We start from the raw sequence: 24,774 nt of genomic DNA, 5'->3' as shown, positions 1-24,774 counted from the left end.
GGGACATAGCTAATGCTCTAAGATGACCTGTGAGAAGTCACCGAGACTTAGTACAGCATTGGAACTGTTGTTGTCCATAAGTATTATCAGGTGAACGGCATGACTTAAAAATGCCAAATATATAACTGAAGAAAATGCGGAGTAGGAATGGGCTTTAGGGAGGAAACTGAATATAAGAACACAGATCTCTCAAAGAGAAGCAAAGTAGAAGATGTAGAACTCTAATAGACTTTGAATTTTGAAAGGCATCTCTCCCTCTGCTACTAAAAGGAAAAATGAGAATATAAATATGCAGATGGCATGAAACCCCGATATGCATAAATTAGAATTTTATTTTTCTATACCGTAATTTCTCTCAACGGACCATTTCAATATGGTGATACAAAGCTCAAGCAGTTCAAGATTCTCTGTCTTCCATCTTACTTCTGGGTTACTGGTAAGGGATCCCTTGCTTCCATTTGTCAGCTGCTTTGTGATTCTTCCATGATATTCACAGAACTCATGGTTCCACTTTTATGACTACCACAGCTCAAGAATCTCTGACAGGTGCCCCCCAGTACTGTCTGTCTAGATGCATACAATCAGACCTTCACTCTGGAGTCATGGTTCTTCCCCAGGCTGATAACCAGGGAGCATAGTGCACGGCCTCTGGGATTCTCAAAGTCCTGTTTTTCTCAACTCTCCGCTGTCAGTCCTTTGTCTTTCCTGTCCAGAGGTGGAACAGTGATGCAGGGTGGAGGGGCATACTACAGCCTCGTGGCATTTTTCTTAACTACATTTACCTGTCTGAAATCCTCACCGTTTTTCTACAAAGGTTTTTTAGTTTTGTAATCAACCAAGAATACTACCCATTTTTTTCATCACAGTTGGGGCCCAGCGGGGGTGGTGCACTGTTCCCATGCCTTTCATAAAGCAATGAACAGAAAATGTCTTAGCATCTTGAATGTATTGGAGGTGGAGGGGAGGGTGGAAAAATTGGTTAAGTTTCTAAAATATTAAAATACCACAGATATCAAAGATAAAGAGAATGAGAGAAAGCCATAGCAGATAGTCTTAGTCTTGGTCAACTATAAGTAAACGATGGTGAGGAAGGCTATTAAAGTTAAGAGAAATAGAGGCCCTGATGGGGGATGGGGAGGAAGTTGAGAAGTTGGTGGTTAATAAGACTATTGGCTGAAGTCTATTTGAAGCCTCATTTAAGAAGCAGAAGCAGCACATATGGAAAAAACCAAACTGCTGATATGTCAGGCATGTAGAGGAGACTGAAAATTTTATGAGTAGTGGAGAGATAAACGATCATAACAGCTAACCCATGGACTGAAGGTACCAGCTCCTTTTCTTCTCATATGTTGGAAGAAAGAAAGAAAAAAGTCAAAAACTATATAGAAGAAAGAGTATGACTTTGGAGTGATGAGACATGATTTCAAACACAGACTAAATTTCTTCTGCATGATCTTAGATAAAAAAAAAATAATTTATTTGTATCACCCTTGGTTGAGAGGCTTAAGTAAGATTATGATCAGGTGCCTGACATGGAATCTTGAACATAGCAGGAGATCTATAAATATAATTCATTTTTCTGACATCTTCATTTATTCAACACATGTTTTAGAGCAGCCAGTTTTTTGCCACAGATAATGTATTAGTCAGCCTATGCCAAATGATGCTGCTGTAATTAAGATAACCCCTCCCCCCCCCCAAAAAAAACTCAGTTGCTTAAACACAACAGAAGTTTACTTCTCTTACTAACTCAAAGTCTGCTGCGTGTATGGGTAGTTTTACAGGGCAACTCATCTCTATGCAGCAATCCACACTGCCTCTCTCTTTGAAGCTAGTCATCTTAGGTTAAAATAAAACTTGTGTAGGGATCACTGCAGCTGACACTGCTACCCCAAACTGCTATTACATATTTCTACCTAGAATTGACACTCATCAATGAGGTTGTAATTCATTGGTCAGAACTAGTCCTGTGGCCTCCCCTACTTCAAGGGGACAAATGTGGAGTCTTCTGTGTGCCAAAAATGAGAGAAGAACCAGGTATTGATGAATACAAGTCATGTCTGTCACTCAAGCCACTGGTTACTTAGTAATGAACAAAGCAGACCTCACTTATGTTTCCCTCATGGAGCACTCAATCCAGAGTGACATGCTGCTAGGAAAGCAGTGGCATCTGTAAAGAGCCAGGTTTCTGCCCTGGTATAAAGTTGTGTGGAGAAATGGGAAAGGGTAACAGTTGAGTGTAAGTGACGAGTATGGAGAACTTAGCAGTCCTCAAAATATTTACTGAATGAATGTTAAGTGAGGAATAGGAAGAAATTCAGCTCTAAAAGACTAAATGGGAAAGGCAACAGAGAGAGAACAGATATAGAAGAAAAAACACATGGAAACAGTTTATGCTTTTCAAATGTTCTGAATAATATTTGGGAATAAAAGCTGTTCTCGCTATATCTGCTGCTTCCAGGAAGCCTGAAATATTTCCATGCTGGTCTCTTCTGCCGTGGTTGGGCTGTGGAGTAATGGGTTCCCAGCCAGACTGTTTCATTCTTACCTAGTCAAGAATGGAGGAGTTGTTGGGAAGCTTGGACTCTGACTCTTCTTCTGGAATGTTTTATGATGAGTCAAGTTTGCTGATGGGCAGCTGTGACATGTAGAGGGGTCACAGGAAATGAGGAATTATGCTACTATAAATACCGAAAATGTTAGAGTTAAGCAAAAATCCTGTGAATGCAATTTTATGGCAGAATGTTACAGAGAGGTGGTTCCTGATAATATTAAAGTGATTTATATTTTTTAAAGTTTATTAAAAATTATAGAATGCATGTAAAAAAAGAAACATTTATAATGCAATCTCTGGAGATAAACCCTGTTAATATTTTGTTATAGTTCATACCAAACTTTTTTTAGGGACACACATTCATTTATCTTACAACACAGAGCATATAATATATACTACTCTACCACTTCCCTTTTACTTAACAATATTTCTTGAATATTTTTCCATGTCAGAAAATATACTTCAACAACGTTATTTTTGGTGGCTGCATGGTATTGCATGATATGTAGTCATCAAAATATATTTTTTTATCATCTTCATTCGGTTGTTTACAGATGGTTGCCATTATAAACAATGCTGCTATGAATGTGCTCCAACTGAATTTCTATGTACCTCTTTAATTTTATAGGGGGACTTTTTCTAAATTGGAATTACTAGGGCAAAAATTATACACATTTTAAGGCTTAATTATGTTCATTACCAAATTGCCCTCTCAAATATTACTTCAGTTTATATTTCCACCAGCAATGGATGAGAGCAGAAGAGTGTTTAGGGAGCCCCATAAGTCTAAAAAGTATTTATAGAGAACTGAATATATTATAAAATGTGTATTTAATCTTGACAGTATTGACAGATAAGGTCACTTAATATATTTTTTAAGTTTCCCATCTTATATTTAATGCTTTATGCTAAAATCATAAGTACGAGAACTTCACATTGGATTTCTTAGAAAGGAAGTTAATACAGATTCACATATTCTGCTAAATGGGTTCATTAATATTATGGGTGCTGCCATAAGATCCATGGATGATCCTTTTGATATGTGGAATGAGTTCCTTGCTGGACAAAAAGATACTGAGCTCTGCCACTGATATAGCCAAGCCTTGCTGTATGACTGTGGCTAATATTTGTGTGTATCTTTAATGATTTATGAATATTAGGCAATTTCCCATTTTTCTAAAGAGAAAATCGAGAAAAAATTTCAGCTAAATTGACTATGTAAACTTCGAGAGACATAGAAGACATAGTCGGGTGTCTACTTATAATATGTATTCTATAAATTTAGACATAACTAATACTTTAAAGCACATACCATGTAGAGTATTTTTAGAAGTACTGCTTTTTTCCCACCCTCATATGTTATCAAACAGTTTTAATCTGACACCCCCTGCAATGGATTCTGACATCAGAGTGATGCCACCTTTTCAGCAGCTGGCATGTTTCCATCACCTGTCACCTGGAATTCAATCTGAGCTGTATGAACTGTAAGACTTGTGAAACTGTATGATGCCATCATTGGAAATCTTTTCCCATACTATAAAAACCCACTTACTATTCCTGATCTTCAGTAACCACTATTACTTTTTTTAGTGGTCTTTGAAATGTTTTTGACATCATCCAACTCTTTGAATTGTTAGGTCACATCTTCCAAAATAATTACTAACCCAGTACTACCAGAATTTATTTATAAAAAAATGTGTATTTATTCTTACATGTTTAAGCTTCAGTCATCTTCAAAGTACTCTCCATTTGATGCAATACACCTATTGAGACATTTTTTTCCACTGTTCAGAACTGTTTTTGAACTTGCTTTATTTTGATATTTTTTAGAGCTTCTGCCATTTTTTGTTTCACCTCTTCCACATCAGCAAAATATTTCCCTTTGAGGACTTTTTTCATCTGGGGAAACAGAAGAATGCTGCTCAGGGTGAGATTGGATGAATACAGAGGGTGGTCATAAACTGCTGGACACTCAGTGTGGTGTGAGCAGGTGTACTAGTAAATCACCCATCATGAAATGGGTAAACTCGTTAAAAGAGTCTTCAAAAAAAAATTCATCCAAGCCGAACTCAGCCTCTCACAACAATGCCAGCTGGTACATTGATACAGATGGGTTCGTAGAATACCCACCTAGCGGGTAAGCCTGTACTACAAGAGGCCTGCCTTCCAGAAGATAATTCCAGTTTTTTGGGAGTCACCCTACCTCGTATATTAAATTCCTTTTTTTCCTTTTATTTTTTTAACCAATGATTCACTGCTAAAACCATCCAAAACTCTTTCAGGTTAATGCAACTTCCCTAAGGAGTACTTTGTTCAAAATAAAGTAATTGAGAAGGGTGCCTGGTGTAACAGGAATCTTTATAAGGATTTTAGACAGAATGCCTCTTTTTCTCAGAGATAATATTGGGGAAGAAAAATCTTGCCTTACAGTCATCTGTATGTTATAGCTTAAACAAAAAGAGGAGATTCATGCAAAACTCTATTGTGTTCTTATGCAGTGACTATTGAATATTGATTTTGCCCACCAATAAAAAATATCTTAAAAATACAGTAGGATTGTGATGCATTTATCTCATATAGAAACACTGAAAATATAGGTTCATAAAGCCTGCTGTTTTGAAAGCACATTGGAATCTTGTAAGAACTACAGTTTCTACCCCATTAAACCTCCCCCTAACCCCAAACCACATCTACTTTTACTTTAATACAAAACAAATAAACAAAACACCAGCAGGAAATATTTAGAATACATACTCTCTTGGCAATCCATAGCAGTTTTTGGAATTCAAAATGAAAACCTTAGAGAACTGAGTGGCTGATTTTCCTTCCCTGTAGTGTTATGCCCGCTTTAAGACATGTTATATTGTTTCCATTCTTTCATCTGAGGATTTCCAAGAGAATCAGACTAAAAACATACTACAAATTAAGGGGCAGCTATTTGAGTGATATGGTTGAAGGCAAGAGTATGGCATACTCTTGACTCTCAAACTATTTTGAGTCTTTGTTCTTGCCCACAGCAGTGATATATATGAGAATTATCCAAAAAGTTTCCCATGGTACACGTATAAAATCTGCATCATCTTAAAAAGGGAAGAGCACTTTGCCATTGCAATCTTCATTATTTGAATAAATCAAGCCCAGAGATATCTATATCTATAGAGCTTAAAATAGTTACTCTATTTTAATTCTATAAGAATTTCCAATTCCATGAGATTAGAAATGCCATTTTAAAATGTTAATCAGAAGATGCATTTGTTTTAATTCTTGATACTGAAAATATTGACTGAATTGTGAATTAACACATTTAGGATTGCAGATGTCATTTTTCATGAGATTTCCTGAATGATGTAATTTTCATATTTCATATCGCAGTTTGATCAATTTACAGATTTATTTTACATAATTTATTGGTAAATGAGAAATTCAGTTGCTGATATATAACTATTTCTCTGTAATATAGAAAATAAGTTAAAATTCTGAATTACAAATTAAAAACAAATATTTTGAAGACATCTGGTCTACATCTGTCTGAAATAAGATAATTTAAAACAGTGAAATTAAATACAAGAAATACTAGAATATTCACACCTTAGAATGTAAAAAATAACTCATTCCATTTTAATGTGATTTCTTGAATTGGTTAATTTTTTTTTAATTTAGTGTCCTCTAGCCTCTCGTTCTGTTATTACAAAGACTGACAAGCTAAACAAACAAAAATAATCCATGTTTTTCAAAGCCTCCACGAAATGAAAGAATTATCTTTATTACTATTCTTTTATATGTCGACTAACCTCCATGACTAACCTCCACCCCTAAGTTAATACTCAGTGGACTTAGACTCAGGCCTACCCCCTTTTGATGTACAGTAGTCCCTCTCTATATCATGGTTCACTTATCGCGGCCTCACTGTATTGCAAGATTTTTTAAATATTATATTTAATTATTTATCGCGGATTTTTTGCTATATTGTGGGATTTTGCAGTTACTGTACAGTAAATACCAAAATAAATGTAAGATTACTACTTTCCGGATTTTCTCCTATTGCGGGGGGTCTAGAACGTAATATCCTCAATAAGTGAGGGATCACTGTATTTATAATTCTCCATTCAATTATTTACAATGAGAGATTAGTGAAAGCCTGCAATCTCACTTCCTAAATTGTGCCTTCCATGTGGGCACAAAGGGGCTCAGCAAATGCATGAGGAAGATATTCACCCTCATGGAAAGGAAAAGCATCCCTGGTACTTTCTCGTGATCAGTAGACAATCATCCTTTGAAGACTGGTCTTTTCTTCTGTTACAAACCTGTGTTGAGTGGGAAATTAACCATTTTAGGAGAAAGGAAACTACACTAGACTTTCTATAGTCTAACCAAAGAACTGTGAAGCACATAATAGGTTTTTTCCTTTAATAAGTAGGACTGCATTTTTGACACATGACAGAGAAATTATATTTCTGAAAAAACTAAGGTAATAGGGAGAAACCTCTACTTGGATGCCAGAAGCTAACCTAACAATAGACCATGAAAGGAATTGATACTGTGAGCAGTGAAAACACTTTCTTAACACATACCCTAAGGTATTGCAAATTATATTTTGTGTGTTTCTTTCCAGGGAGCATGATAAAGATCCAGAGAGTTTTTTTAAGGTATTAATGCATCTTAAGGACTTAGGACTTGATTTCCATGTATCTGTCCTTGGAGAAACCTTCACAGATGTCCCAGGTATGTATTTTGAATTTTTCTCATGTGTATTTTTATAGATGACATAAGCTCCACAACTAAGTATTAATTTCCATGTTTCCCTTTGTTAGAATAATCAAGATGAGCACTGTTAACCAGAAGATTATACGATGGCATTAAAGTGGGATTCAATTAAAAAAATACTTAAGCAAGCATTCTTTGATTTAAGTTGAGAACATGAAGTCATCTCTTTTATCAAATATAGTTTATACAATGCATCTAGATGTAAATACAATATATTGCTTTAGGCATCTTAACACTTAAGGAAAGTGGAAATTTCTAATTGGATATACAACCTCTCACCTCTGGGGTCATTGGCTTGAATCCTACTCACAGTGGTAATGACTGAAATACATTACCATCTGTTAGGTGGCCTGTGTAAAGCATTTGGCATCAAACGTGTAATGTAGAGGAGGCCACAGCCCATACTATTTGTTGACATTGGTCCATCCCATTTTATTGAATTTTAGAAAACTAAGAAAAATCCTAAACGCTTGTGTTCGTATTTTTTAAGCTTTCGGTGTTCAATATTTTTTCTTAACTCCGAATACACAGACAACACAAGTTCAGAAATGACCTTGGCTATCATACATGATCACTCTTTAAAGACCACTTAAAGTTTACCCTCACTTAGCATGTACTTCTTGATTCCGGTTCATTTCCAAGAACTACACCCAGTCTGTACATCTGCACCTCATCTGAGGTGGTTCATCTTCTGCAGTCCGTGCGTAGGGACACCAGCCTTTCTTCAGTTCCTTTAAGGCCCCAGGTTTCCTTAGTCCTTTGGACATTTGCTATTCCCTCGGGGGCATATTCTTTTAATATGAAGCTTTATCATGGTTTCATGGCAACCTGTACTTTTAATTCATGGTGCTTACCTCACTTTCTAATTTTAAAATTATGTGCAACTTTTTATCTCATCCCCCAACACACATACACACACATGCATGCACACTGGAATATAGATGCTTTAAGGACCAGTGTTATGTCTGTCTTGTTCTTTGCTATATCCTAAAACCAAGTGCAGTGCCTGGCACAGTTCTGAAGCTCAGTGAATATTTGTTGGCTAAATAGGTAAAAATAATGTAAACCCCCTGCCCTCAAGCAATTTATATATAGCCTTGCTGAAGAGGGAACACTTGTGCACAGCACAAGAAACAGAATGAAACACAAAACAATGTAATTATCTATTAGTACTGCCATAGCTTGTTTTGGGGGGGGTATTTTTATTTTATTTATTTATTTTTTTAATTTTTTTTTTTTTTGGTTATTCAATTACAGTTGTCCCATTTTTGCCCCTTTGCTCCCGCCTCCCAACCCATCCCTTCTCCCACAATTATATCCCTCCCTGTTGTCCATGTCCATGGGTCATTCATATAAGTTCCTTAACTAGACCCTTCCCTTACTCATCCCCCTTCTCTCCCTCCCCCCTCCCCCCTACTGACTACTATTCTAGTCTTTGCCTATTTAGTTCGTTTGTTTGTGTTGCTCTTTAGTTTCCTGTATTGGGTGATATCATATGGTATTTTGCTTTCTTTGCCTGACTTATTTCACTAAGCATAATTCTCTCTAGTTCCATCCATGTTGTCGCAAATGGCAGGAGTTCCTTCTTTCTTTCTGCTACATAGTATTCCATTGTGTAGATGTACCACTGTTTTTTGATCCACTCATCCACAGATGGGCACTTAGGTTGTTTCCAGCACTTAGCTATTGTAAACAGGGCTGCTATAAACATAGGGGTGCATAAGTTCTTTTGAATTGGGGTTTTAGGATTTTTCGGGTATAATCCTAGCAGTGGAATCACTGGTTGAAATGGCAGTTCCATTTTTAGTTTTTTGAGGTAATTCCATACTGTTTTCCATAGTGGCTGCACCCGTCTGCATTCCCACCAACAGTGCAGTAGGGTTCCTGTTTCTCCACATCCTCGCCAGCACTTGTTGTTTGTTGATTTGTTGATGATGGCCATTCTGACAGGCGTCAGGTGGTATCTCATTGTGGTTTTTACTTGCATCTCTCTGATGGCCAATGATGTTGAGCATTTTTTCATGTGCCTATGGACCTTCTGTATGTCCTCTTCGGATAAGTGTTTGTTCAGGTCCTTTGCCCATTTTTTAATTGGGTTGTTTGTTTTCTTGATGTTGAGTTGTATAAGCTCTTTATATATTTTGGAGATCGGTCCCCTGTCTGTGATATCATTGGCAAATATGTTTTCCCATATGGTTGGTTTCCTTTTCATCTTGCTGATGTTTTCTTTTGATGAGCAGAAACTTTTTAGTTTGATGTAGTCCCATTTGTTTATTTTTTCCTTTATTTCTCTTGCCTTAGGAGATGTATCCATGAAGATATTGTTACGTGTGATATCTGAAATTTTCTTGCCTATGTTTTCCTCTAGGACTTTTATGGTATCACGGCTTACATTTAAGTCTTTAATCCATCTTGAGTTTATTCTCATGTGTGGTGTAAGTTGGTGGTCTAGTTTCATTTTTTTGCACGTCCCTGTCCAGTTCTCCCAGCACCATTTGTTAAAGAGGCTCTTCTCACTCCATTTTATGTTCCTTCCTCCTTTATCAAAGATTAGTTGACCATAGAGGCCTGGGTTTATTTCTGGGTTTTCAATTCTGTTCCACTGATCTGTATGTCTGTTCTTATGCCAGTACCAGACTGTTTTGATCACAGCGGCTTTGTAGTATTGTTTTATGTCTGGTATCGTGATTCCCCCTGCTGTGTTCTTCTGTTTCAAGATTGCTTTTGCTATTCAGGGTCTTTTTTGGTTCCATATGAATTTTTGGAGTATTTGTTCTAGGTCAGTGAAATATGTCATTGGTATTTTAATAGGGATTGCATTGAATTTGTAAATTGCTTTGGGTATTATGGCCATTTTGATGATGTTGATTCTTCCCATCCAAGAACATGGTATTTGCCTCCATTTATTTGTATCTTCCTTAATTTCTTTCTTCAATGTTGCATAATTTTCAATGTACAGGTCTTTTATGTCTTTGGTTAAGTTTATTCCTAGGTACTTTATTTTTCTTGTTGCTATAGTAAATGGTATTTTCTTTTTTGCTTCTGTCTCTGATAATTTATTGTTGGTGTACAGAAATGCCTTAGATTTCTGTATATTTATTTTGTACCCTGCTATTTTGCCAAATTCACTTATTATATCGAGTAGTCTTTTAGTGGAGTTTATAGGGTTTTCTAGGTATACTATCATGTCATCTGCATATAATGATAGTTTTACTTCTTCTTTCCCAATTTGGATGCCTTTTATTTCTTTGTCTTGTCTGATTGCTGTGGCTAGGACTTCCAACACTATGTTGAATAGAAGTGGGGAGAGTGGACAGCCTTGTCTAGTTCCTGATTTCAGGGGGAATGCTTTCAGTTTTTGTCCATTGAGTATGATGTTGGCTTCAGGCTTCTCATATATAGCCTTAATTATGTTAAGGTATGCTCCCTCTATTCCCATTTTGCTGAGTGTTTTCAACATAAATGGGTGTTGTACTTTATCAAATGCTTTTTCTGCATCTATAGATATGATCATGTGATTTTTGTCTTTCATTTTGTTTAGGTGATGTATTATATTTATTGATTTGTGAATATTAAACCATCCTTGCATCCCTGGGATGAATCCCACTTGATCACGGTGTATGATCTTTTTGATGTATTGTTGGATCCTGTTTGCCAAAATTTTATTGAGGATTTTAGCATCTATGTTCATCAGTGATATTTATTTATTTATTTTTATTGTTGTTCTGGTGGATGTTGTTTAATGTGGAATATTAATTGAATAGCTAAAGGATTAGGAAATTCCAAAAGCAGAAACAGCACAGGCAAATTATATAGAAGCAAACATTTTAGATATTGCATTTAAATGAGAGAACAATTTCAGTGGTTAATGCTGTGAGGTCACTAATCTACTGAGGCTAAGAGATTCAGCACGCAGACCTGAATAAATAAGTAATATGTACCTTACATTGGTATGATAGGGACAAAATATGGACGATCTTGATAACCAAAGTAGATTAGGTAAAGGAACTAAGGAGCCTATGTCTTGAACAGGGAAGAAATACAATGAAACTGTATGTTAAGAAAGTTGATTTTGCCATGATTTGTAGGTGGAATTGCAGTGAGACTCCACAGGGGTCACCCAAGTATGATTCTGTGAGGTGCTGCTGCGATTAGTGAGGGTACTGTTCGAGAGAGATGCTCAAGGCAAACACAGAAAAGAATCTGGCTGATGGGTGGCAGTAAAGAAAGAAGAAAGAAAAAAATCAGCTGTTTGCCAAATTCATGAGTGTGGTTGTACTTGTGCCACTTCGGAGGCATCCATGCCCGGACCAAAAGGTGGTGGGAGGACAGCCCTCCACAGAAGGCTTCTTAGCCAGCTTGACTAACCGAGCGGGTTTAGGCCACCACCACAAACAAGACTAGGATTTTACTCTGAGGGCCATGTTCTTGGGATCACAGTCTCCCTCCCGCACATTAACTCTGAGCTCTTCAGGGCAGTGTGAAGGGCTGAAAGTGAGTAGGGAGCAGCGAGGAGTCCAAGTACTGAGTAATGACAGGCCCCATCTTACTGCATTACTCATGTTGGCTTCACTTCAACACATATTTCCTGAACACTGTGGAAGGGAGATTCGTGGTAGGCAGGACTCAGTCTCCACCCTAGGGGACCTCTACCTTGGGGAGACACATATATATTTAATAGGTGCCCAGGATGCTGTGAAATGACTCTGGACTGCTGTGGAAGCCCAGAGGAAGGGGCATGCTGTTACCTATGCACATGCTTGCTCTTCCTCCTCTTACTGGGCCTCCTCGCTGCTCTAGCCTCTTGTTCATCTCTGTCGTTTCAAATGTGAATTGACTCTTTATGGCTCCAGCTCTTCCCCTTGCACCACAGGAGGAGCCCAAGCTGTTCTATGGATGGATGAGCCCGGTAGCCCTCCCAGTGGTGCTCCTAGAAGCCACCTTGTCAGGCTTTCCCACAGAGGTTTCCTAACAGGCCATTCCATGGAACTTCAGCCCTTCTTATCACAATTCTGGCTTATTTAACAAACGCTTCCGGTATTCCAGGTAGTGTTTCAAGCACCGTTCTCCAATTTTCTCAGGTGGAGAAATTGAGGAATAGAGAAATTAAGGTCACATGCTAGGTAGTACTTTAAGCATTATTTTATGCTACCCTTCCATGTTCTTGTTTCTGGACACAACAGTTCTGTAAGTTTATTTTTTTTTCCTAGGTCACCACCTAATACTTCACAAAACAGGTTGCCCAGCAGGCATACATTTCTTGGCCTGTTGTCTCTTCTAGGTGCTAGTTAGCATGTCTAAAACCCATGTCATGAAACCAGTTTACATACTGCTTAATAACAGCCAAAGAATTGCTCTCAGTGCTTTTAACATTTGTGAGGAAGTGGTTTCCTTGTAAACGCTTGCCATAATGATTATTATGCTATTATCACTCCTGTTTATTGAAAGTTTGTTTCTTACTTGGTCCTTTGTTAGATTATTTTATGTAATGCTCTTGATGACCCCAGTGGAGTAGATATTTTCCCATCTGTTAGGTAAAAAAACTGCAATTCTGAAAGCTTAAGTCACACTGTTGCATTGCTTAGGTGAATTGGACTTTTCTCCTTCACATGCCAGGATACACTTATTGAAAAACCAAGAAATATATGACTGCAAGACCATTAATTACTCTTTTCCCTTTTATTGAGATATGCTTTACATATAACATTGCATAAGTCTAAGGTGATAAGTGGTTAATTTGATACATTCATATATCACAACATAATTGTTTACCATCATAGCTTTAGCTCAGACCTCTCATATCATCTTTTTTTGTGGTTTTTGTGTTGAGAACGTTAAAGATATTGTCTCTTATAAATTTTGAAATCTGTACTATAGTACTGTTGACTATAATCACTATTAGAGCTCCAGAATTTATTCATCTAGTTGCAAGTTTGTACATTAAAACTCTTTATCCAACTTCATTCTTCCTTCTCCACAGAACTTTTAGGGAAAGCTAGTGCATATCTGAGTCATGGCATTAGTGCCAGTGAGCCGTACTGCCCTTTCTGATGAAGCAGACAATCTCCATTAATATTTTTTTTTGAAAATACTAAAACTAATAATAGAGCACTTTGTAGAGTTTTCATACTGTTCATTATTTTCAAGTATGTTTTAAGTATTTTTAAATTATGCTGTAAGGACTTTATAATCCTTTTTCTGAAGAGTAAGGTACATTAAAAATATTGATTCTAGTTTTTAGCTACATAGTTCATAGTGTAACAGAACCCTTGGGCTGCTCTGATTGAAACAGAACCCACAGGCTGTTTAGTTAGGGGCCCGATTGCCCCCCGCCAGAATCATAACTCTGAATACCAGAGTTTGGTGAAAAGAAAAAGAATTGTTTATTTACACAAAGTCCAGCCTCCCCCTCCCAGACCTGGCCAGTCTTAGGAAAGTCAGAAACACCGTTTCCCTACTTCCTAGGCACAGTTCAGCTTTACCAGTAGCTGCCAATCACTCAGTTATGATTGGGGAGGTCCTTTCTGTGCTGTGGTGCCCTCCAGCTCTCAATGCAGGACCGCCTGGATTCTCAGCCTCCTTGTAAACTGCCTTCTTCCTGCAAACCGCATGGATCTCCTCTCCTTCTCCAAGCAGCCTGGCAAGAGCCTCTTCTTAAAGCAGCCTGGAGATCCCTTCTCCAAGCCAGATGGAGGGAGCCCACAAGAACCAGAGAGTGAGGGCATGAGGGCCAGAGAGAGCCTGAGAGAGAGAGCCTCCTAGAGCCAGAGCCAGCCCAAAATGCCCGCAGCTCCTTCTCTTCCTCCCTGCCTCCTCTCTCCCCCTGCCTCCTCTCTCCCCCTGCATCCTCTCACGCAGTGGGTGTTACAAACAGTTCTGACAATTCACAGAACCCTACGTAGGCTCTGTCTGCTTCTTCCGTACCAGCCCACAGTCCAAGATCCCTCCCATCTTCCTGAGTCTTGGAAGTAAAGCGGATCTTTGCAACGATGTATCCAGCCACTAGCTCCAGGCATCTAAGGGCATCCTGAAAGCTGCTTCCTGCTCCCTATCTCCCAGCCGCAAACTCTGGGGTTTGTTTTTGGACTCCCCTGTTTCTGTAGCAATAGCTCTTTGGTGTCATTCTTTCACTTTATATAAGAGGAGAGAGATCTTGGACAGTACCATTCCAGCTTCTCACAGCTGGGCACCGTGTGTGACAAGGGCAGAAGATGGTGGTAGGTTAGGAGGAGGACCTGGGAGTTGTCCTCCTCATCCTTCCTCATTCCCATATGTGCTCAATAATTTTTTTAAAAAATATCTACTTTTTGTCAAGCTCTGAGCTGGACATTTAGGATGAAATGGTAAATAAAGCTGCCATGTTCTGTGATGTTTGCAACTTACAGTCCCACTCCAGTGCTTTATTCATCACTTACTATAACATTCCTTTAAAACTTTAGAGCTGACATTTATTGAACACTTAACATGTGCCAGGTACTGTTCTAAACCCTTATGCTGTGCATTATTTGCTCTTCACAATAGTCCTCAGAATTAGGTGCTATTGCGATTACCATTTACAGCTGAAGAAAATTGGGCATGGGGAGGTTAAGTCACTTGCCTGAAATCACCTAGCCATCCAGTTATGAAGCCACAATGCAAACCTTGTCAGTCTGCCTCCACTGCTGTCGCTCGGCCTGCACTCTGTGTGTAAGTCTACAAAATCATCCATGTTTCACAAGTAAGAAAGCAGGAGGCGATCATGGTGCGAAATTCCTGGCCATTCATGTGAAATCATTTCTAATGGAAACTTTAAACACACACACACACACACTTCAAATTCATTTCCTAAACATCTTGCCTTTTAGATATTAAAGTGAACTCCCTCTTTTATTTTACATCTGGAATCATCATAAGAAAGGTGTAAAAAACAATATGAAGTGCAAAGTTATCCCAGATAATACTTGGCATACATTTACTGTTCAATAAATATTATTTAAATGAATGAAAGAATGAGATTTGACTAATAAAATAATATAATTTATATACTATATCTGGTATGTAGAAACTTACACCGAAACAATTACCAAATACTAGACCATTAGTGAATGAAAATAGAGAACCCTAAGACCCAAGGAAGGTCTAAGTGATTTTATATTACATTTCCTATTTTAATATAGGTGACCTTGATTTAACATAAATCTACTTTTCAGACTTTTTCTCATCTGTCAGCTCTTATATCAGTCGGAACAAGCTGAGTTGTGCTAAGCTAACAGGTAACCTTAAAATCTCAGTGGCTTGAAACACATAAGATTTATTTCTTATTCATGCTGTATTGCAGAGGAGCAGTAGTGTTGTGCTCTTACGGTCACTCAGGGACTTAGGGCTTCAGAGAACTAAGCTGGCACCATTTCCAACACTGCCAGTCCCCATGCCAGATGGAATAGAAAGCTTGGAGTTCTCCCAGTATCAATGCAGTGCTCTGCCCTAGAAGTAACATAGGGCTGCACTCAACTTATTGGTCAGAGCTTGTTGCAAGGCACTTTCCATCCATAAGGGGAGCCAGGAAATTCAATCCTGCTTTGAGCCCAAAATTGGCAGAGCAGAAATATTTGGTCAGCTGCGCTATTAACTACAATAGCTCTTCAATATGCATCATGATCTGTGGCTCATTACAGAGAAAAACAAGTTTATCCGAGATGTCTATCCTGGTTGAGTCAAGAACTCTTAACAAATATTAAAGTATGGCCTGCAGTCTTCTTGCTAGAGACAACCCAGCTGGTGTCTGAGACACATCTAGCAACTGAATCCCATAAGGCAAAGCAGACATGAAGTCAAGTTGGTCTCTGTGGAAATGGAGTTAATTATCACTTACTGGTGACATGGCATTTTTGGACAGCTCTGGTGTCAATCAGGAGTGGTTTTGCCCTCCACCCCCAGGGGACATTTGGCAATATCCAGAGACATTTCATTGTTACAACCATTTGGGGGGGGGGTGCTACTGGCATCTAGTGGGTAAGGCCAGGGATGCCTCTAAACATCCTACAATATGCAGGATGGCTCCACACAACAGAAGAATTATCCAACCTAAAATGTCAGTAGTGCCAAGATGGAGAAATTTAGATTTATAGGAACTGAAGTCAGAAGATCAGGTTTGGAACTGGGTCTTGTAGCTTTCTTGGTTAACCTCAATCAGTCAATACAAAGGAGGAGGTAGGAAAGGGATAATAAAACTACCTTCCCTGTCCACCTCAGTGAGTTAATGAGGATTTCTGCACAATTAGATAATTTGGGAGAAAGTGCTTTCTAAACTACTATGCAGATTTTATGGTAAGACACATGTACTTCCCTCAGAGTTTGTGTATGCACTGAGTCTTTAATGCATCTTGGATCCAAAGAAGACATTAACAATGCTAAAGTTCATTCTTGCCATTACTTAAATTACTTTAAATCCAGAAAATTGAAAGGTCATTCCGCTACATAAAGCATCCCTCAGATTCCATGTTACAAATGAGCCAAAAGCAGAGAAGCTCCTCAATGCAAATATTTTCGTTTTGGCCTGTTCTCATGACAAGGTCACATTGTTAGCCCTTGACATGGTTTAAAAAAAAAAAAAAACAAATGCTTAAGATATCAAATCAATGGAATGTGTTTGTATACTTAATAATTTCCCGCAAATGATAATTCTAAACAAAACATTTTTTCTGTGAAGAGCCAAAACCTTACATCACAGTTGTTCTTTCCCGACTGCAGACATAGTGGGAGAAGGAATATTTAGCTTTAGGCATTGGGGGTGGGGGGGGTTTGCAGGAAGGGCACAAGGAAAGTAAAAGCCTGAACTACAGTTTTGGCAGACAGAAGTCCTTCTGGTTCACCTTTAATTTGAGGTTAAGAACAGTATGTGGAAGGCTTCTGGTTAGTATCTGGCATGACAATGGTTATTACTGTGAACTTGGAATATTCCTGATCCTTAGCTCTGGAGTCAAATGTTGGATAATTATATAACATTTTCCTTCCTTCCCATCTCCTTTTCCACTCAGCTCCCACCTACAATCTCATTTTTAGCAGAGCAGCTACATTTGTGGGAAATAATAGGAAGGTTCTAAGAACCCAAGTAACTTATAAGGTATAAATTTTTGCTACAAGGAAAAATTTCTCAGCAGAAGGAAAGCTATTAATATATTGATCAATGTTGACTTATGATGATTATATATATGAGATGAAATAAATATGCCCTTAAAATTGAATAAACTCATTCACTGTAAACCATACCATTCCCCAAACCAATTCATTTTCCTTTTTTGAAAAAAAAATATATATCACCATCTATGCATTCCCCTAACAGAAATATTTAAGTATTTACTCAGTTCCTATTGTGGTCTGGCACCTTACTGTGAATAACAAGAAGAAAAATTCATGGTTCCTTCCCTCTAGAATCTTACTGTCTGGGAAGCAAAAAATGTTTTTATAACTACATTTCATTCTACCATACCCTTGTTTATATTGTAACATTTTCAAATAATTTTGAATACATTGCTTGGTAACTCTTACAGCAATCTGGTGACTGGATAAGTATTAGCACCCACAATTTATATCTAAGGAAATGATTTATATTGGCCCCATTTAAGTAGCATGGATCTGCAATAGATTCACAGTAGACAGAGCAACCTTCACATTATTCTTAGAAATAGGCGTATAGTTACTTTCCCAAGAATATGATGGGGGACGTCGTTTCCCAAAAATCTGATTTAAAACTGGAGTCTTCTGTCTCCTAGTCCTTTGCTGGAGAAAACAAAAATGTAATGGGAAAGTAAAGACAATTCAAGTAAATGTAGACATATATGCTCCTGACAGGAAAGAATAAATACTATAATTAAAATGACAATATCTCTTAAGATAATTGATTAATTTAACAAAATCCCACTTAAGGTGCCAGAATATTACTTTATATATATGCACACAGTGTTTCTAAAATTCATACTAAATAAAAACATAAATGGGCAGAATATCAAAGAAGTCACTTACAAAGGAATAATGAAGTAAAATATGTCCTACCAGATTCAGAACATGTGCAGAGTAATAACTTTTAAAAGAGTACTTTACAGAATGAAAATAGAAAAATGGATAAAATAGAGAATTCAGAAATAAGCCCCGTTTATATCATATATAAATTTAAAATCCAGCAAAGTTAGGATAAAATTTAATATACTTATTTCAGATCTACAGTGTAATAATTTTAGTGAAAACAAGAAATTGAGTAAAATAAGTTCTATGCAATAAAGGCAACAAAACAAAAATTCATATTAATATAGATTTTAAACGTGTATTATAAATAAATTACCCTGGCTGGTTTGGCTCAGTGGATTGAGCGTCGGCCTGCGAGCTAAGTGTCGCTGGTTCGATCTTCCAGTCAGGGCACATCAGAGAAGGAAAACTCTGATTCCAAAAAACCTCCGCTGCCTTGCGGCATACCTCTTCAGGGGAAAGGCTAGGGGAGTAAACCCCGACAGAAAATCCGGAGTCGGAGTCCCTAAGGCGGTTTGACGTTGTAGTCAACACCGGCAACTCCTGCGGCGCACCTGAAGCCAAGCTGTATTGACTCCGTCTTTCCCTTGGACCCTTCAGCTGCGAAGAGAGGGGGGGTCTGCTGCATGGGCAACAGCAGACCCTCCATATCACCCTGCCCAGGCTCTGTAGCTTCAGCTTCACTGGAGAGGACACTCCAGCGTCATCGCAAGATGTCGATTCAACACGGGAGGAGACAGATACCGTGTCACTCCCGAGTCGGACTGCACAGCCATTCTCGGCGGTGCAGATAGACTCTTAAGAAGCTACACCATCGTCTCTCGAGACGGACGGCTGCCGACGACGATTATAAATAAATGCTCACAAAAGCACCAACATACTATAAGTACAATAGCTTACTGAACTCTTTATCATGTGCCAGGCACCAAGGCAGGCCTTTTACTTTGGTATCTCATTTTACACCACAGCAGTTCTCTCAGCAGATGCAATTACTATCCCCTCTGTACAGATGAAGACACTAGGGCTTAAGTTAAATACCTTGCCCAAAATCACACAGCTAATAAATAATAGAGATGATTATACCTGCAGAAATAAATACTAACTTTTAGAGAAAAGATCTTTACTTTTTCTAGTGTGAAATAAGTGTAAATACAACGAATTGGTGAAAGACCGGTTGCATTGTCCCAAGCAGTAGAAGTAAAGGCACATCCTAGGACAGGCCAGCTTATGGGGAAGCATATGTATGTATGGTGACAGCAATATGGGTTGTTTTTCTTGAGCTGTATGAGTTACTATAGCTTGTGTTTGAGTCAGCACTTTTAAATCAGAGGAAGGACCCCATGGAAGCAATTCCCACGACTTGTTCTGGTTTCTGTTGCCTCCATCCCAGTCGTTACCCCCATCTTCTGAGACCTTGAGTCCTACAATGGGTTCAGATTGGTCTCCAGGCCTTTGGACACTGTGATATTCAATTCATCCAATTACTGTTACCAGTCTTCTTTCTAAACCCAGACCACCCAAGAACAGAATCCCAGTAGTATAACAATACTAATAAGAATGTGTCTCGGAGATTTTCTGCAGGATGAACTTAAATTTCCCTTGTAGCAAATGAGGTTCTTTGAACTACAACCCCAACCTAATCCATCTCTGCCATTTCCTGAATATGTCTGTGCATTTACCTACCTCCATGTTTTGTATGACTTGTTGCTTAAATTCTTCTGCCTCTCCCCACGTAGCCACATGCACACCCTTCCTCCTCTGGCAAAACCCCAACTCCAGCTGTGCTTCTTGCCCTGCACCCTGCCTTTCCCTTCCCTTTCTGATTGCTCACAGCACCCAGAATGATTCCATCAGATGAGAAGCATGTATCGCTCTGTACTGTGATCAGTGGTCACTTGGCTGCCATAAGGGACCATGATGTAACTGAACAGAAAGCACGTTGTGGGTGAAAAGAACAACTTCTGAAACAGAGATATGACACCGAGCAGGAGTCAGCAGTACCCCCAGTTGGTGAGACAAGCTACCCTGGCCCAGGTCTCACTGACACCCCTGACAATGGTGAAGCTCCCATTCCATACCAAGAAGCTCTCTTTTCCTTTCTCAGGAACGGTTTATGAACTCCGCTGCTTCCCTTCCTTCCCAAATGCTCAGGAGACACACCAGATGCAAGTAACTGGAAACAACTAGCCCGTTCCTTGGTGTGTCCTGTGACAATGGTCTTTTTCCCACCATCACTCCCAGACATGTTGTCCCCTGGCAGGACTGAACTTCAGGCCTGCTTCAAGTCTACTCCTACAACTTCTGTAAGTGGAATATTTATCTTTTATACTGAAATTGGAAAAATCAGAGCAACTCTAAAGACAAGATCATTTATCCTTCCTACCAGGGGAAGACCATGAAGATAATATGTTCTGGAATACAACTCCCAAAACATCTCTCAAGAAATTGTTCTCAAGTTATAACGATGAAAACATTACTGAGGAAAAATGTTCTTTCATTTTCATAAACTGTCCTCGAAGTTTATGGGAAAAATGTGCACTTGGGAATGACACAAGGAAATAGATAAATTAATTAAATAATGAATGAGGAAAGGTCAAGACATTGATAAACCAATAGGAAATTAGAAACAGACTCTAATTTTAAAAGCTTGTAAATGCGTATATGACTACGGGTTGATAGATAGGAGGCGTTAGCCTGTGGCTGCTCTGCATTGCTTTGGTATTTTATATTTTTAATTCAGACAGTTGTGTGTGGTCATGATTTGGAGTGTGGTATAGTCAAAATAATATTTGCCCCAATAAGGGGCTATGGGGGAAGACCTGCCTGTTTTACAAATTCTTATTTCCTGTGATGCCTATCAGAACAACAGTCTGACAGAAAGCAGAACAGAGGATGAATATCCAAATCCAGCTACTGAGCTTTTCCACCTAGATCTCTTCTCACCTAATTGTTACAGTTGTGGATTGGAAACCATCACAGATACAGGGTGCAATGGGATGAACACCATCCTGGAATTTAGGAGGCTTGAGGTCTAGTTCCAGCTCTGCCACTGATTAGCCATGTCACCTTTTTTAGCCTTAGCTTATTCATAAAATAAAGTCATCCAAAAGAGGTTAGACCTAGAAAAGACATTGGCATTAGGGTTCTTTTAAAGTGGAGTGCATATCCCCACCCCTAAAAGGGATTTCACAGTGACAAGTTCTGAAATTTGGATTGTGAAAATAGTAAGTATAATGATCATGCTTTTTCAAAACCTGTTTTGTTCCTCACCATTCTGATCTCTCTCTACTGCTGATCCCAACCCCTGCCCTCATGCAGCTGAGAACCATTCATGTAGGCCAGTCATAATTCTTCCAGCTGCCTTCATGCACTGACTAGAGTGGCCTACTGTTCTATCCTGTAAGTCTATACTGACTTCAACTTCCTAAAGATGAGCTCCATATATAATCACCTTCTGTTCTTCTGCCATTATCAAATTAAGTACACCTCACTGGTCTGGATTTCTCAGTGTGGTTTGAACTACCTTCCTAGCCTTACTTCAATCCTTATACAGGAGTCCCCTGGGCTGCAGCCTAGATCACTCAGTGTTCCCTGAAGATAGCTCCGATATCACTACCCAGAGCCCCACTACACTCCTCTACCCTTCAGAGCTCAACCCATTTGCTAAGCCTCGTATGTGAGTAACAGTTAGAAGGTTCTTGAGGATGCAACTCTATCTTATACATCTTTATATGACCCAAAGATCTTAATGCAGCAGCCTTTTAAAACTTTTTATCATGATCCACACCAAGATATGTACTAACATTGTCACCTAGTATACCCACTGTGTAAGCATATTTATAACTGAAACAAAGTATGCATAACATTATATATATTCTTACAGTATTTACATTTGATGCACTCTGATATCTCCTATTTTTCTTCTCTATTTTGTTTCTATTAATATTGGTCTAAATTGATTTCACGCCTTTTAGTCATAGTTATAAACAATACCATAATACAGCGCATGGCACACAATAGGTGTGCTGTTGTATATGTTTAATTAGATTGGCTCTTCGCCAAAATCATTATAGAAATATTACTGATCTGTGAATATATGTAGTCAATTTTGATAGGTTATGTTTATTTAAATTTTAACTTCACAAAAAGTATCTTATATCCTCAAAGTGATACTGTTTTGTTTTTAATTTTACATGAGCCAGCTGACCTGAGAAAGCAAAGACAGTTTATTTTTATCTGTTTTTAATGTAAGAAGATGAAGAAACATAGTTGTATAATAATTATTACTAAAAAGGCAAAGCTTCTAAGACTAACATATTTGACATCTTATGATAGCTACTGTTTACTGAAGGCAGATATGTGCCAGACATGGATGGGGCTAGGAGCTTTAGGTAAGTTTCCTCTAACCCTGTGACAACTCAACAGGACAAGATATCATCTCCACTTTGTCAGAATGCTGAATCAAAGTGTAGTATTTTGCTTTATTCACAAACATCCTTCACACTAAAGTCATAATTTTCATAAGGTTTTATTTTCCATAAAGTTCCCCATAATTTAACAAGTGGCTTTTTTTCACAATATTTTTTTTGTATATTTTATTATGTCGTTACAATAGTTCCAATTTTTTAAATTAACTACTTAATTTTTTATAACAATAAAAAATAACAATTCCCCCTTCTCAGACTTAATAAGACCCTTTATAATCTTATAAAGGACAATGGGTGAAGGTCTCGAGCTCCTCTAGCTGCTTCAAGCTGGACATGGTCGTAGTCTTACCTACCCTTGGGTCAAGAAATCCCTAATAAGGGTGGGGTGTGGAGGGGAGGGTGGCCTTCCCACATGGGGAAGGATCGTGCAGACTCCAGGTCAGTTGGCTGTCCCTGGACAACGGCATGCTTGGTTTAACAGGCTGGCGTCCTTGTTGTATTCTGGGGGCAACAGATTTGGCAACAGGATTAAAAGGCATCATTCAATCCATAACCATTCAATGACAAAAGGCAGGGATTAATTTTTCAATGTCCCATATAAGGGGGTGGGGGGAGGCTCTTTGGAGGAAGGTGTGCAAGGCACGTGACACCTGTCCAAAACCCTTTTATCCAGTGTACTTAGTTTGGGCTGAGGGGAATATTTTAGGTTTCCCCCCTCTCAGACCTCTGGGCCCTTTCTCTCCAAACCTTTAGGATAGAAAAGAGAAACCAATTTTAAAGTGAAGCCCACAGACCAGCCCATACTTCACCAACCCAGCCACTTAGATCAGCCAAACCATTTGAGTCTCAGGAGGCAGCAATGCAGACAGGATTAAGTGAGGCCTTTATGTATGGACAATCATTTAGGTAATGAGATTATAGGCTTATGCCCTATGAAAACAGAACACACATTAATTTACACAACATAACACACAAACCAGTCTCTAAATCTGCAAGACACTCTTATTAGAAAGACATCCAGTTCAAGGCATTTGACATTCTTCCTGCCTGTAAATTAAGCATCTTTAATGATGTCACAGACCTAGTTTAACTTTCAAATGAAAACAAACTTTAAATGAAAATAAACTTTGAAGACAACTGCATTACTTTATAGTCTACCACTGAGCATTGTGGTTTTCCTTGAATCACGATTTTTCTCCTTAAGATTACCCTCCTTGTCATTAAAGGGACTGCATTAAGTCCAGTTTTAATTTATCCTGTTTGTTTGCATAAACACAACAAGAGCAGCAAATGATTACATATGATCTTTACGTCTGCTTTGCTGGAACTTACACAAGGAACCTTTAGGGTGACTTTCAGTCTGCTCTTCAGGGCACAGAAGCTGAGCCACATACCTGCCATTCAGCCTTGCCTGTAAACACCTGTCTTTTCTAAGTCCTTTGGGTTTTCAATTGTGCTTTAAGATCCCTTCCAGCCATCTTTCAGGAAAGCAACCTTTGTTCCTTCCCTGGAAAGATTGCCATGGACTGCACAACCAACCAAGTACCAGGCCTTTTTTTCGTGGGCTTCTTATTACCTCCAAAAGTCAATCCCAGTTCCTCGGGGCTTTTTGGTAACAACCAGAGCCCAGGTATGTCTCCTTTAGGCATGACATTCCAGTCAAAGTCATGGTCAACAAAACCTCTATTAACAACTGATCTTATTAGTTTTATGCAAAGAAACTTATGTCATTACTTACTTCTTTAGAATTCCAAACTCTGGAGGGATTATATAGTGAGAAAAAATATACAGTGTGAAGGAAAATCCTTGTCCTTCTAATATTCACTAAAATTGCATTTCCACACTTTACATTTTCTTTTATTCACTGTCCTACATGTGAGGATTTTTGTTGGGGGGGGGCGATGTTTGCTTGCTCATTTATTAATTTACTTTGCTTTCATTTTTTTCCCCCACTAAAAATTTTTATTGGTTTGTTTTTCTATTAGAGTTGTCCCACATTTTTCCCTATTGCTTCCCTGCATCCTGCCC

General features: G+C 38.5%; 1 protein-coding gene across 6 annotated transcripts in view; it reads left to right on the top strand.

Annotated features, from left to right (window-relative positions):
- Positions 1-24,774, top strand: part of QTMAN (queuosine-tRNA mannosyltransferase) — a 337,069-nt gene that overhangs the window by 297,769 nt on the left and 14,526 nt on the right. For all 6 annotated transcript variants that reach the window (XM_090267339.1, XM_090267328.1, XM_090267334.1 and 3 more), the window contains one exon: positions 7,167-7,276. In XM_090267339.1, coding sequence (XP_090123465.1) covers positions 7,167-7,276 — 110 coding nt within the window. The remainder of the gene's footprint in view (positions 1-7,166; positions 7,277-24,774) is intronic.

Source organism: Furipterus horrens, unplaced genomic scaffold (assembly GCF_987537825.1).
Source record: "Furipterus horrens unplaced genomic scaffold, mFurHor1.1.pri manual_scaffold_1, whole genome shotgun sequence".
In the NCBI taxonomy this organism is placed as follows: Eukaryota; Metazoa; Chordata; class Mammalia; order Chiroptera; family Furipteridae; genus Furipterus; species Furipterus horrens.
The sequence above is the reverse complement of the archived record's forward strand: the minus strand, read 5'-3'. Positions and strand labels throughout refer to the sequence as shown.